The sequence below is a fragment of the Scleropages formosus genome, chromosome 19 (assembly GCF_900964775.1).
Source record: "Scleropages formosus chromosome 19, fSclFor1.1, whole genome shotgun sequence".
NCBI lineage: Eukaryota > Metazoa > Chordata > Actinopteri > Osteoglossiformes > Osteoglossidae > Scleropages > Scleropages formosus.
In genome coordinates, this window is record NC_041824.1 from 16,868,457 (window position 1) to 16,884,174 (window position 15,718).

The 15,718-nt window shown below is 46.4% G+C and overlaps 1 protein-coding gene across 1 annotated transcript; it reads left to right on the plus strand.

The window, feature by feature from the left end:
• Positions 1 to 389: 389 nt before the first annotated feature.
• On the plus strand, positions 390 to 9,677 carry zfp64 (zinc finger protein 64 homolog (mouse)). The gene is made up of 6 exons (XM_029246324.1): positions 390 to 618; positions 1,389 to 1,556; positions 3,277 to 3,423; positions 3,714 to 3,776; positions 6,876 to 7,127; positions 7,965 to 9,677. The coding sequence occupies exons 1-6, from the start codon at positions 465 to 467 to the stop codon at positions 9,308 to 9,310; spliced, it is 2,130 nt and encodes a 709-aa protein (XP_029102157.1). The 5' UTR covers positions 390 to 464; the 3' UTR covers positions 9,311 to 9,677.
• Positions 9,678 to 15,718: the final 6,041 nt, after the last annotated feature.

Below are 15,718 nucleotides of genomic sequence, written 5' to 3' on the forward strand. Positions count from 1 at the left end.
GCCCCTTCGAGAGTCAGAGTCGCTTACGTACTTTAGTTTGAAATAAAATAATTTATTTGACATTCTGCCTCATGTTAATTTATTTTGCAACGTTACAATATGTAATATTACTAGAAAAGTATTTATTTCGAAAAAACAGTTTCCTCTCAAATTTGGCATGTAATTACACATGCGCTATTTATTATTATTATTATTATTATTATTATTATTATTATTATTACAAACGTCGTTACAGGTCAGTGAAATTTACTTCTGTCCGCTGCCCACGGCAACGTCACGCCGCACGTAATGCACACAGAACCTGCCCGCGCGCTCCCACAGGCTTGCCGTAAAGCGGTGTGTTTCGCTGTCGCAAAGACCGTCGTGCTTGTACGCACGACAATGCTGTTTTGTGGAGACCGGTGGCTAACAGCTAGTTGGCTAGTAGTAGTGTGTGTGTGAAAATGTACCGGCGTGGTAAATAAATGCAGTGCAGAACACAGCGAGCCGCGTTACTGCAATATACATGTTGTACATGTGAGCTGAATAAGTTAGTTTTTTTAAATTTTTCTTGTCGTACTGTGCCAAAAATCCGACTAGCGAATCGAATGGCATCGTTTAACGCCGGCAACGGAGAAGGTTAGTACCATCCGAAAGCTAAAGTAAACATTTCTGAGTTGTTTTAAAAGTTTCCTTGATTGCGTGAAACTCGGCAGCGAGATTTTATCACAGAATAGTGTGATGTTACGTTTGACAGATGATTCTACAACTCCTCGTACGTGTCACTCACTCAGCCCACACTACACTTACACTTACACTGCTAGTAGTAGATGTAAGCCGGTACACCAGTGTTAGTTGGGTTACTCATCCATACATCAGTGGAACACCCTCTCTCTCTGTCACACTATGGGCGAACCAGAACAGAATGCCGTGTTTTGGACTGTGGGAGGAAACCGGAGCGCCCGGTCGGTGGAAACCCACACAGACACGGGGAGAACATGCAAACTCCACACAGACTGAGTGGGGATCAAACCCACATCCTGTCACACCACCCAGGCACTCTGTCTGAGACCTGACAGCAGCGCTACTCGCCGCGCCACCTCTGTGAACAGCACAGGTTCTCAGTAGCCGCAATACCTCTGAGCGAATGACCGTTGATGCAGGTTGTAAAGACAATTCCGTGTTTATTAAGCTAGTTGGGGTTTGTCTCACAAGACAAGTTTTATGCGATGCAGAAAGTGCCGTTTTGCAGACACGCTGCGCATGCGGTGCCATCCTGGGGAAGATATGGGACACGGCAACCCTCCCTAAAAACACTGTGCTTGGAGGAGGACACGGTGAAACCGGTGGCTGTTGGTAAGGAGATGACGGGACTGCGCCTCCGACCTGTTGCCTTTGTGTGCCCGCAGTGTCCGGGGGTGCCCCGATCCTGGTGGAGGTGGGTCCCGACATCCACATCTGTGGCATCTGCAAGCAGCAGTACAACAACTTTGAGGTGTTTCTCGCCCACAAGCAGAGCGGCTGCCACGTGCCCTCGGCCGAAGCGGCTGCGCCGCCCGCCGTCCCCGCCGTCACAGGTAGGACGGCCCGCGCTCGCCTTGTTTACCGCAACTTGTTCTGTTTCTGGTGTGCAGAGCAAGGAGCAACGGTGCAACCCGGCAGTGGCTGCTTGAACCTCCCAGAAGCCAACGAGGAGCACGTGGCAGGGCCATGTGAGCCTGTCTTCTGCTGTCTGCGCCATCAGATGTAATGATGTGTGTATATATATATAGATCGATCGATCAGTAGGTAGTGTACCGGCTAAGGCTGTCAGCTTGGGATTTGACCTACAATTTTCAAATTACATCTCCAGCAGCAGCCCCGTAGGTCAACCCTGAATCAGTACGGTAGAAATAACCTTCTGTATAAATGTTAAATTGTTATAAAGTTAAATACCTAATATTGCGAGTCTGTTAACTCGTGTCAGTTAGATAAATGTTAGTACTCTTCTCTTTGTACTGTCTGTTCCTGTATGTTAAGTTCGAATCCTATCTGCCGCTCTAGTACCCTTGAGCAGGGTACTTAGCACAGTAAAAATTACCCTGTTGTATGAATGGGCGAATTATTGTAAGGTAAATATTGTGAGTCACTTTAGAGAAAAGCATCAGCTAAGTAAATAAATATTAATGTAGGAAATGTGTATCTGCAGAAAAGCCACGTTTACAGCTGTACATGTACAGTACGTGGTGCTCAGCATATCCCTAGATGCAGTGGTATACGTCTTTGTGCTGACTGCTCTAATGTAAACCAACATGAGCATTGTCCTGCGTATTTTATATTGGCAAGTTAACGCCATGAATTCCTAATTAAGGGGGACCATCAGCAGCGGGATCAATGCACGTGAACAGTATATGCTAACACAAGCAGGTGTCAGCAGAACCGTTTGCAGCTGAGCCCATCACGCTTGACAAATCCTGATTAACGTCTGCGTTTCCCTGGAAATGGGTATGGCCACAAAGTAATGCACAAATGCAAGAATTCACCCATAATTGTATTTTTTTACATGGTTGGCTGTAAGCTGCAGTCGCTGTTGTAGAATCAGAATCCCATAAGGGTGTTTACTGCATGCCATTTCTGAGTGCTGATGCTGTTTCGCACGTTTACGTTGTTTTGCTCCATGACACAACAGGCACTGCTGGTGCCAAACAGCCCTGCGTTCTGGATTCTCACCCTTCTCTGTTTATGCAGAGCTTGCACGTCCATGTGTTTATGTATGCGTGCTTCCACAGTCCAAAGACATGTTTAAAGTGAATTGGCCACTGAATTGCCTGTAGCGTGTGTTACATTGTTCCGGTGTGAAGATGTGTGAATGGCCAGAAGGGTAGCATACTGGTTAGAGCTTTCAGAGGTTACTGGTTTCAGTCCCAGCTCCTGCTATAGTACCTTGAACAAAGAACTTAATCCTGAATTGCTCTAGTAAAAATTACTCAGGTTTATAAAAGGGCAAATAATCGGTAAGATGAGGTATATCAGCTGAGTAAGTCGTTTTGGAGAAAAGCATCATCTAAATAAACGACAGTCAGGAGTTAATATATACTTTGTCTGGCACTATAAGTTACCTTGGATAAAAGTGTCAATTTAATGCTAGTTGTTAATAATATTAGAGCTAAGCAGTGTAAATGCATGCTTGTCCAGAGATAACGGGTTGCTGAATGTGCAGCTGCGCAGATGTGTGGAAACGCTGCATGACATAGCCCTTGTCGGGTAGAAGAAGAGAAGCTGAAGAAGGAATGTGCCATTTTGTCTTTGTCGAACCAGATTCCAGCACTGAGTTTGTGTTTGAAGAAACATACCAAACCTGCATTCCCAGAGGTGTCAAAAAGATCCAAACCAAAGCACAGAAAACACCTTCCAAGAAGCTGAAGCCGGCACTGACTTCAAAGAGGCGCAGCTGCTGCTTCTCAGGTGGGTACGGGGACCCTGCTGGCGCGGGTTTGAATTTCTGTTGGGTAGCAGTGAAGGTCCAAAATACTTGCCTGTCGCTCTGCAGCCCTTTTGTTCCTTGCTGTCTTGCGTGTATCTGATTTGTACACTTGCCCCCGTGTGCTGGTTAAGACCACGTATAAAATCAACTCCTGGACATTGTTTAAAGTAGAACAGAACGGAAGGACATTCTTTCTTTGTTTATTCTCACATGTATAGTGTTTTTACGCTTTTTGCCTGCAGTTTGTCAGTTAACATTTTTATATCTTTAGGTTGTTCCTTCAAAACACAATATGGCCAAAAGGACATGGAGCGGCACCTTAAGACCCACACAGGTAGGATGTAATCCACTTTTGTTTTTCCTACAGAATATCACTGCTGTTTTAAAAATGTTTATGACCTTTCTACATAAATAAATCCTGAGAGTTATAGTTGTTTTGTTGGTAAAGCTTGTCGATTTTCGTCTTTTACTTACAATTACATTACTGTATTCCTGACATGACACCTTTTTCCAAAGCGACTTAAAATGTTCATCTGCTTAGAATGATTAATGTGTTTATACAGCAAGGCTACTTCAGCAGGAGATGGAATTCAAATACTGGTCCGTTAAGCGCAAGGCGGTAGCTATAACCACTACGCCACCTGCAGCCTCCTAGCATAGTATCATTACTTAGTGCCTATTCCTGTAGGCACCTACTTGAGTAATACTGTATGTGACAGCAAAACAGCAGTTTAATGTAAACTCTTCTTTAATATTCTTGTTTGTATTTAAATGTCTTGGTGTTTTAGTACACGTTTTTTGCTCTGAGTTACATATTGCTTTGGAGAAAAGTGCTAAATGAATAAATATACTCTCAAGGCACTAATTCAATTACTTTTGTATTTTTCTTGCTGGTATTTCTGACAACACCTCATAGTGTATGTCCCAATGTGTCCATGAGGTGCGTGATCTTAGACCAAAGGCGTGAACGACAGCTTTTGTCCTGTCACACGACAGCCACAAGACGGCACTAAAAGCTCATTAAACATCTGCTTTTTCATGCATCTGCTCTGCAGTTATTAAAAGCACTTTTTTAATTGATCCATTTTTTCATATATCTGGTCTGCAGCATAGAGTCTAGACTATAATACTTGGTGCAACGCAGTAAATTGAGACTGCATTTGAATTCTGCGTGAAGTAACTATGTGAGAGAGACTGTGATATGGCGCTGTCATTTTAGTTTCTTACTGTTTATTTTAATGTGAGATATAGTCTTTGCTTCCGCAGTTCAGTCCATATACACTATCAGAGTAAGTTTACTTTATGAAATCTTTACTTTTTAAATTCAGTTGAAATACATGACTGTCCACAAACAGCTCACTGTTACCCAGTAGATAATTAAAAAGGAACCAAAAGATAGTAGATATTTAATTTCTGTGTTTAATTTGTAATTTAGAGTAAAAGAGAAAAGTTAAACATAAAATGAAATGGAAGAAAACTTATGGTTCTTACCTGTATTTGAAATTTAGACTTAAAAACACTGTTGTTAGGTGAGGAAGTTTTTATGTACAGGTTCACATTTCTATTACAACCTTCCAAAAAAGCTTCACAGATGTGATGAAATAAAAACATTAATTTTGTTTTAGTGTTTTACACAACTTTTTTCCTTATGACATTGGCATTATTTACTGTGGTTTTTGGGTGAACATGAGATGACCTAGGAACAAATTGGAATTTTTCCTCATAAGAAATAACGGGGAATGTCATTTCATTACCTGCTTTTATGATATTTGGTTTGTTTTCAGAAATGAAATGGTACCAGGTGACAGAGATTGGTGTATTTATATAACTTACTACATTTACATTTATTCATTTAGCAGGCTCTTTTTTCCAAAGTGACGTACATCTCATAGAAAATGCAATTTGTGCATTACATCAAAAAAGAGACACTTAGGTGCAGATGCGTGATTCTGAAGTACATTTGGTTTGTTACTGTCCGCCATATGAACTAATGTACAACGCACAAGTAGCTGCATAAAATTTTATCCAAATAATCAACAATTCCTAATCACTTTTTTTAACAAACATTTACATTACACAAATAGCTTTATGACAGTTTATCTATTATTCAACAGTTATGATCTCAAAGTTATAGAGTATGAAACATTTACGCATTACATGAACTTAAGAGATCATGGGAAAAGTGAGTCCAGAACAGGTGAGTTTTAATACCCCTCTTAAATGAAGACAGAGGTTCAGCAGTTCTGAGTAAGAGGGGGGAGATCATTCCACCGCATCGGAGCCAGAACCGACAACCTTTGTGCTTTTGCTTTTGGACCTTTGGTACGTGGGACCACCAAGCGGGCAGAGGTGGAGGAGGAGTGTAGCAGTCTGGTTGAGGTGTAGCGAGTGATCGGCTTTTGTAGATAGCTTGGAGCAGTTCCATTTATACTTATTGCTTCTTAGGTGGCCCGTCAGCTGGTAACACTTCTTCTGGAGAAAAGGGCAATGTTGGTGTTCAAATCTGAACTTGCCATCATTTGAAATTCTGCATTTTTAATGAAAGGCAAAGAAAATCTGAGAACATGTGCAGAAAGGAAAATGGTGGAAGGCAGCTGCACAGCACTGTACTGCTACATTAATAACTTTGACCTTTTCTTTCAGCTCATTTCCAGTAGGAGCAATGAATATTTGCCTAATGACATGTTACAGCCTTAATTCTGCTAAAAGTCCTTACATATTTGGTACAATTCAAAAGTGTTCATAAAGTGTGTGTGAATCTGCAAAGTAAATCTTCTGGGTTTTTCTTTAAAATGATTTTTAAAGGTGGCTTGTGTGTAGGTTTGCTGTGTAAACCAATGTGGGGAAGGTTTTGAAAAAAAATGAGAGTTCCTCTGGATGCCATCTGTCAGAAAAAAACATTACAAAAGCTAAAAGTATTTAAAATTTCTATGTTGTCAGCTTTTAGGGGTGGAAATTTTGTTTGGATAGAGACAGGAATAAATGTGCAACATTGCAAGGTAATTTCACCAGCTTCCTATACCAAGGTAGACATTGTGCTGTTATGTGGGACATTTATATTGTTTGAATGAGCATTGTTGTGTTTTCGTACTTCCTCGCTGTCAGAGAAGAGCAACCTTTTACACTGGGCTTTTGCTCAGGGGTTAAACACTGGCAACTTGGTTCTGCTCACATGTAATATCTTGAAATATGCTTTTGAGTTTGGACTGTTTCAAATGGATTTCTAAGCAAACACTGAAATGAGGGTAGTTGTTTTAAAGATTTTCCTTTAGGGAAGTAATTGGAAATAACAGCTACTTCGGTATCTTCTGGTGTGTGTGTGTAATGTGGAATTTAGAGCTGCTATAGCCCCTCTCAGATAGTATCCAGGTGTGTCGCTCATACAAACAGACATGCACACACTTTACCCCGTGCTGATGCTTCCCATTGGCAGGCGAGAAGCCTTTCGAGTGTGAGATGTGCCACAAGCGCTTCAGCCGGCGGGACAAGCTAAGCATGCACAGGCGTTCGCACACGGGGGAGAAGCCGCACAAGTGTAAGCACTGCACCTACGCCGCAGCCGACAGCAGCAGCCTGAAGAAGCACCTGCGCATCCACTACGACGAGCGGCCCTTCAAGTGCCAGATCTGCCCGTACGCCAGCCGCAACTCGAGCCAGCTCACCGTGCACCTCCGTTCCCACACAGGTGAGTGACCACAGCTCACTGGGATCATGGGTTCCCCTCACGATTTGGACAGATCTGAGGCTTTTTGCAGAGTGCAGTAGTCAGGCTCATTTAAGAGGGATGTGGAGCTGGTGTGGCACTGAATTGTAGTATTTACAGTAACCAGTTTACATGAAACACAGCTTTGGGCTGTGAGAGGAAACATAGACTAACACAGGGAGAAGATGCAAGTTCCGCATAGACTGAGCCATATTTGAACCAACAGCCCAGGAGCTGTGAGGCACCAGTGGTACCTGCTGAGCCACTGCTTTGCCCGTTTACTCAGGGAATTTCAAGCTTATCCATTGATTCAGCTGGATTATTTTACTACCACTATATTGGTTAATAATTCTGTGTTTCATTACTTCTTCTGGAACTTGAACCAGTGTCCTTTGGGGTGAAAACTTGTCCTTAAACACTGTGCTTCCTGCTACATTAACACATTACAAACAGCACAACTACAGTGCGAAGCGTGTGAATAGTTTTGCTCAAGAGGCTGTCTTTGCACTCACAGTAATGTAATGGTAGAACAACTGAATAAGACTCTGTTCCTTTGTTATTCATTCTAAATCTTGCAGATTTTTTTTTTTTTTTTTTTTTTGCTTGGATGACACTTTTCTCCGAACAATGTGAAATGTTATACATCTGGATAATTTTTGCTGTTGTCAGTTCAGGGTAAGTATCTTTGATCGAGGTAGGATTCCATCTGTGCGCCTTTGAGCAGAAGGCAGCAGCTCTAAGTACTACAGCACCTGTTGCCCCAGGTGTTTAGTTGAATGCCCAGTATTGAGTTTAATCTGTGTTTGTCTGTCTGCACAGGAGATGCCCCGTTCCAATGTGATCAATGTAATGCCAAGTTCAAGATCAACTCGGACCTGAAGCGGCACGCCCGCATCCACTCGGGCGAGAAGCCTTATCAGTGCGACTTCTGCGAGTACCGCTGCGCCATGAAGGGCAACCTGAAGTCCCATGTGCAGATAAAGCACGGCACGTCAAACTCCTTCCGCTGCACGCAGTGCGACTTCCAGTGCGCCAGTAAAATGGCGCTGCGGCAGCACTCCCGCGAGCATCGGCCCACACAGCCAGTCAAGTGCCCCAAGTGCAGTTACTCCTGTGCCAGCAAGGGGGCGCTCAAGATCCACGAGCGCATCCACTCAGAGGAGCGGCCCTTCAAATGCGACGTGTGCAGCTTCGCCACCAAGCAGCGCAGCAACCTGGTCATCCACAGGAAGAAGTTTCACTCGGACGGTGCGGAGCGAGGAGGCAACAAGGCGGCACGGGGGGAGGAGGTGCCGCGTCCAGCCAGTTCGCGTTACCGGGCCAAGCTGGACGCCGCTCGTGCCTTCGCCTGCGACCTCTGCGAGGCGTCGTTCGTGCGCGAGGACTCCCTGCGCAGCCACCGGAAGCAGCACCGCGACTCCCAGCCGGCCATGCTCCAGCTGCATGCGACACCCCGCGACTCTCTCCCACCCCCTGATGACGGGACCCTCCAGGCCCCCAGCCAGCTGTCCGCTTACATCGTGGGCCACTCGGCCGGAGTGGGTGCGCAGCAGGCCAAAGGGGGTTCCGTCGTTCTCGGTCCTGAGGGGCCCGACCTGGTGGTGGGACCTGTGATCCAACAGGTGAGTCTTCTCGCACCAGTCCAGCACATCCTGCCTCACCATGACGAGGCAGGTGGTGCTCTGGAGCCACAGACAGTGCTGCTCACCCACCTGGGCCCCGGGTCCAGCCCCGGCGACTCGCTGCACCAGGCGCTCCTGCAGAGCACTGCCGTCAGCTCCCAGGACTCAACCGGCACGCAGGCTTTCATCACCGCCTGCTCCGACCTGGACGGCCTCAACGCCCTCATCCAAGAGGGGGGCACGGAGGTCACCGTCGTCACAGAGGGCAACCCTGGCGTGAACGCCACTCCCGTCGCCACACTCTCCCCGTCCCAGGACTTCACGTCAAGTCACGTCAAGCAGACCTCGGCCACTTCCAGCGACTCTGCCCCTGGCCAGGACTCGGGCCTCATGGTGCCCAACCTGAGCATCAGCTCTCAGGGCGTTATCATCCACAGCCTACCTCTCGTGGTCTCTGCACCCCAACAGGGGGCGCTGGACCAGGTCTCTGCTCAGAGCATGTACCCAGACACACACACACTTGATGTGGCCATCGAGGAGTGACTGGCCTGCGTGTTTACCATCAACAAACAGTTATTTATTTTCAGCATCTGCTCGTGTTTCTTCAACAGGAGTCATTAACCAAAAACATCCAACACGTGAAATACAGCAAATCCTTATTCCCATAAAATAATTTCCCAGAGTTTAGAGTTCCAGCTTTGGTTGCAGTTTTGTACAGCCTCTGACAGGAAAAAGGTGTCTGTTGTTTGTGTCTAACAACTTAGAACCCATGAAATTTGTTTAAATTTTTTAACGTTGGTATTATTAGTTCCTCAATGTGTCCACAGCTTCTAATTGTTACTGTGAAATGGACCAGTTTGCCTTCATCAGCAACAATAAACAGTTACATGCTCTAAATTCTCAGCCTTCACTCCCCTTAATTTTTCCCCTTTATATTATTTAGGTTATTGGTGTCATGACCCAGCACAGTGCAATCAAAGTTTCCAATTATCAAGGTAAGTTACCATGAAGTAAATTGCCTCCATTATTTGCTGATGTGTAAAAGGATGTCATCACTAGACACTGTCTTCCAATTTCCTGTTTATCACATTAGGCATATTGTGATTTGCAAATGGCATTAGAAATATGAAATGGCTAGTTTGTGTAACATGACAAGTTCTATGTCGGATGTTTAAGTGCCTTCCATAAAACACGTTTTCCGCTAGAAGCGAAGCCTCATTCTTTTTCTTGAACATTCTTTACACACCTAACTCCTGGGTATAAACTGTGGCCCACCACGAGGACGTGGTTTTGGCGGATTATGAACTGGATGTTTTGACAGTGTGTACATAATCGCACATACCCCTGCATCTCCGCACCAGAACTAGGAAATACTTTGGGTTCTTTTGGGATACTGACATCTTTCACTCCCCCTTGGTTAAATACATTAAAGAGGAATGCGTGTCTGTTCCAGAATGCACTTCTTGGAGCACTTTGTGGAATTGTTAACAACGTACTTTCCAGCCTCAGATTAGGTGGTTAACCAAACAATGTTTCAGCCCGATAATGGCGATCAAAAGTGTTTTCTCTCGTACAAAATTCCCTTGTTTCGTATACATGGGGTATGCAGTGGCACAGTGGGTTGGACCAGGTTCTGCTCTCCGGTGGGTCTGGGCTTTGAGTCCCGCTTGGAGTGCCTTGCGATGGACTGGCGTCCCATCCTGGGTGTGTCTCCTCCTTCTCCAGCCTTACGCCCTGCGTTGCCAAGTTAGGCTCCGGCTCCCCGCGACCCCGTATGGGACAAGCGGTTCAGAAAGTGTGTGTGTGTGTGTGTGTGTGAGAGAGTGAGAAAGAGAGAGAGAGATTGCCTTGGTTTCCCTTCCAGGGTGTAACCTGCCTCACACCCCATGACTCCAGGATAGGCTCCAGACCACCAGGACCTAGCACTACACATGTGGTTACTGCTCATGGGTGGATGTTTTACATCCATTTCTGAAATATTTACGATACTGCAGCATTTGCAGCATGAGTATGCACAAAACAGACCTCAATTTCAGTTTTATAGATATGTAAGGAATGCATTATTGTGAAATGGTGTTTGGTGAAGAGGAGCGTCCACTTCTAAGGGAGTCGGCGATGCTCCGGCACCTGGGTCAGTCCATCAGAGGTTCGACGCAACAACGAGATTCTTTAACACTGATTTGTGGCCACTGCAAGTGTTGTGTTTCTCACAACTTTCTCAACTTCTGTGATCCAGTAATCATTCTGTTGCTGCTTTGCTCTCATGATAAGGAAGTGGCTGCGGTTGGAGATCATCTTAATCCATTCCTACAGCAAGAGGAGAGAAACAAATGTCAGCTAGATTCTTATCTCATACACACTTAGACCTGCAGCACAAATATGTTATGAATGGCCAAAGTGCGTTGCTTTAATTGCCCACTGATCCTGCTCTAAAGTCACTTGTACTATTTATGAAGCTGGTTGGATTCGGAGGAATTGAGTTGGATTTCAAATGAACTCACTTCCTGCTTCAGAGACTGAATTTCACTGTAAATGCTGTGCTGAACACAGTTATTCACAGAGGGCAAAGCTGCCATTTCTACTGTTCGGAAGCAGCGCTGGAGGGCAAAGCCAGTCGTGTCCGATAGCCGGCGTCCATTCAATACGCCCTTCAAAAGGAAACGCACGAGATGGGTTCTGGACGGCTTCGCTCCGTGTGTGTCTGCTCAGCTGTGGTGGGAGAAGAGCATCTGGAGGAGTATCGATCACCGCATCCTGTTCTACCTGTGAGGCCCGAGTGATGTTGAACCCAGTCTCAGCCCTCCCACTGTTCCTCTGAACTGCTGAACCCCGCCCGAAATAATCACGTTAGCACTTTACCGCTGAACGCTTGATCTACACATTCTCCTGTCTGAACGTCTCTTCTACAGGTACCTGCTGGCTGTGCTTCCGTAATCGTGCGTTTGCAGCTTAGCCCTCTGTCCAGGAACCCGGATTTGAGATCCCCCTCCTGCTGTAAGACTCCTGAACGAGGTACTTACCCCTATACGTCGGTGTGACTGAGTAAGTCATTGTAGTAAGTTGCTTTGGAGAAAAGTGTCAGCTAATTGAATCGATGTAAATGTACCGATACACGACTTTACAGAAGCGTATCGGCCGGCCAGGAGGGGGAGCAGAGCACCTTTCGAAGCGGCGGTTGTGGCCGGATAACGGAGTTAGAGCAGCAGGTGAGCTGAGGGCCCCATCGGGGGTGCTGTGGAAAGAGCGTCTAGTACCTGCGTGTTTCCTGATCCACAGGGAGCGTGCAGCAGAGTGTGTTTGTGCGTGTGTTTATCTCGCCGTGCGCAGGGGGTGCCGTGGAGACAGACGGCGTGCCAGCAAAGATAAGAGCGTGGAGAGCATGAGGCCGCACTCTGGGGGGGGGGGTTCGAGCGCGACTAACTGTCCGTTCTGTGGCTTGCGGTGGGTTGCTATCGCGGGCGATGTTCCGGAGCCTTCCAGTGTCTCGTTTCGCTGTCGACACGACGCACCTTCGCCGCTTCCTGTCGCGCTGTCTCGCCGAACACGCTCTGAGACACGGCGTTTGCGTTCCCCCCGCATGCAGTTTGAAAACCGCTCGAGAGAATCGGCAGCAGGTGGCGTGCTGGTTAGAGCTGCTGCCTTGTACTCGAAGGAGCGGGTTCGAATCCCAGCTTCCTGCTTTAGTACCCCTCAGCAGGGTACTTGCGCCGAATCGCTGCAGTAAAAATTACCCACCGGGCGTCGCAAAGCATCGCGGGCTCTAAACGAACGTGAGCGAACGCCGTGCGAAGAAAGAGACGAGAACTTGCTTTGCTCCCGCGTCGTCGAGGTTACAAACGGACGAGGTCCGGCCCCGTTTCTCTGCCTACGCGCGAGTTTGGCGATAAGATCTCGAGAGCGACGGCTCAGATAAGGACAAATGGCATTAAATATGATTTTTCTACTTGCGTCCGCTCCAGGTTATCAGGCTGCAGCGATCAGTGTGTTTCGAAGAGCGGCTCTGGGTGGAACGCCAACGAAATGATGACGCCGGAATATTCTCAGTTACGAGAATATGAGCTTTTCTGCAGATAAGCTCTCCGCGCCACAGTTTTTTTTCCCTTCCTTTTTAGATCAGTGGTCGATATGTCTGTTTTAAGGCCTCCCTTTGTTCTTAAGGACTCGTGAACCAATGCACTGAACTGTCAGTTCACTACTGTAAATGCAGACTTTGCACATGGTGTGGCTGTATTCACTGTTTATTTCAATACTCCTATTTAACTGACGCTTTACTCCAAAGACACCCGCGCTGATTCGCCCCATTTATACAGTAACTGTTGCTGCGTCGGTTCAGGGTAAGTTTCCCACTCCGGGGTTCCGCAGCAGGAGGTGGGACTCGAACCCGGGTCCTTCGAGAGCAAGCCAGCGGCTGTAACCGCTACTCCGCCTGCTGGTCCCGTTGTTTTCTCGCTCGTGTTGTCACCTGAAACCCACGTTAATTACAGCTCTGTTTGAACGCGGGGCTCACGGATTATTCGACCGTCTGTCACCACCTGACGTCTGCAGTCGGCCGTTCGGCTTGTCCCTTTTTTTTTGTCCTTGCTGACATAAAGGTCCCATGTTGGCCAACTGCATCCTGCAACTGAAATAAAAGTTGAGCGCAGCACCATTAAACAATGCCACGTAACATGGGGAGGGGGTGAAAGTTAATAGTGGTGCTGTTAATGAGGGTAAGTACAGCTTTTATGCGTTTTGTTCCTTTGCGGCCCGGTGGGTCTAGCTCAGCGCTTGGGAAGCCGCCGCACGGTTTTGAGTCAATCTGCGCAGACCGCTTTTGAAATCATCGCATGTGATAATCCATGTTCAACTCCAGCATCTGTTTCTGCTTTTGGGGGGTGGGAGGTGTCAGCAATATTTAGGGATCCTGTGTAATTCATATCATTTGCCTACAGGTGGCAGTGACACTTCAGCCACCATTATTATTATTATTATTATTATTATTATTATTATTATTGTAGTAGTAGTAGTTGTTGTTGTTGTTGTTGTTGTTGTAGTAGTGATGCATGAAAAAATAAATATTGTCCTATGTCCTGGACTGCAGGTCAGGTAAAAGCAGAGAGGAGGAACCACAAACTGTGAATCAATGATGTTACACTACTTCCGCCTCAAGCTTTTTGGCAACGCTGTTTAAAGTCTTTTTTATATATATATATATATATTTACTTGATACTTGTCCTCAAAGTGACTCCCAAGGTCATTCTACTCGGGTAAGTGCCTTGCTACGTCACGAGGTGGGGTTTAGGTTTGGATTATTCAAGTTTTAAGGTACCAGTTCTAACCACTATGCCACCTGCTGCCCCTCACCGGTAGTGTAGTGGTTCAAGTCCCTGCCTTCCACTCAGAGGACCAGGTTTCCTGCTGTAGTACCTGGATCGAGGCCCTCGCCCTGAATTAATGCAGCAACCATTACCTAGCCCTGTATGAACGGGTAAATCACTGTAAACGGCTTAACGTGGTAGATTGTCGGGTAAATAAAAACAAGAGCCGATCAGAAACACTCGGTTTCTATGAACATATATCAGTTACTCCTATGGACTTAACAAGGAACTGTTTTGTTGTTACTGTCTACACCTCAGCTGGTAGCGTAGCAATCAGAGTTGGTGTATTTGGACCAGAAGGTTGCAGGTTTGAATCCTAGCTTCACCTGTAATACCCTGGAGTGAGGTACTTACTCTGAATTGCCCAGCTGTGTAAACGGGTGAATAATTTGTATGTGTCTTTGGAGGAACGTGTCAGTTAAATGGATTGTCACCTTGTCCGTGTGTGTGTGTGTGTGTGCGTGTGTGTGTGTGTGTGTGTGTGTTCAGTTTCTCTGAATTCTCTCCATCTTCTGTGCTGCTGTGACCTGACAAACAAGCGAACGCTGCTTGTGCCCTTCCAGAAGTGCTGCGAGAAGACCCCTGCTCTGGCGGATTCGCCCACAGCTGAGCGACGGCGGAGGGCCGGTGACTCGGCCCACGGGCCGGCGATCGCGGTGCGGGAACCGCAGGAGGTGATTTCTGATACGTGTCTTTGATCTATTATCTGCAGCCTCGGGACCCCGGAGGAGGATGGGGGCGATGGGGGCGATGGGGGGTGGGGGGGTGCTCCCCTCTATCGCACTCAAACCTTGATGTCATCGGGGGGTTTGTCAGACGGCTCTTCTTTTTCTCTCGTCCACGTTTCAGATACAAATCTCCATGCAGCAATGTAACACGTGAAATAAATAATGGGAACCAAATTCTCTCATTTTAGGGGCAAATGAAAATTGCTGCAATAAATACCTATCGCCCTTTGTATGGCAATAACTAAATAGAATTAGAAGTAAACGACACTGAACCTCTAAGAGGCTGCAGATGTGGAATTTGGAGACATTTGGGGAACTCCGCGACTTGGGGACAAGAGGCGACACGGACCGTATCGCACCGAATTACCACTTCTGTGAAAATATGGAAGCTGATGGACCAGTGAAAAGCGACAGAGATATACGTTTAGGGATGTCATATGTAAGATGTTGATTTTTTTTTCCATTAATTATGTGCGCGCATACTTCCTGAACGTTTCATACGTGTCCGTACAAATATTTTTATTGCATTCCTCCTTATTGTAAGTAGTGGGGTGGAAATGTTTAATATGTTTTTTAAATGACAGGGGGTGCGGTGGCGCAGTGGGTTGGACCAGGTCTTGCTCTCCAGTGGGTCTGGGGTTTGAGTCCTGCTTGGGGTGCCTTGTGATGGACTGGTGTCCCGTCCTGGGTGTGTCCCCTCCCCCTCTGGCCTTACGCCCTGTGTTGCCGGGTAGGCTCCGGTTCCCCGCGACCCCGTATAGGACGAGCGGTTCTGAAAATGTGTGTTTTTTTAAATGTATTTTTAATCTTTTTACATTTACATTAATTCATTTATCAGATGCTTTCGTCCAAAGCGACGTACATCT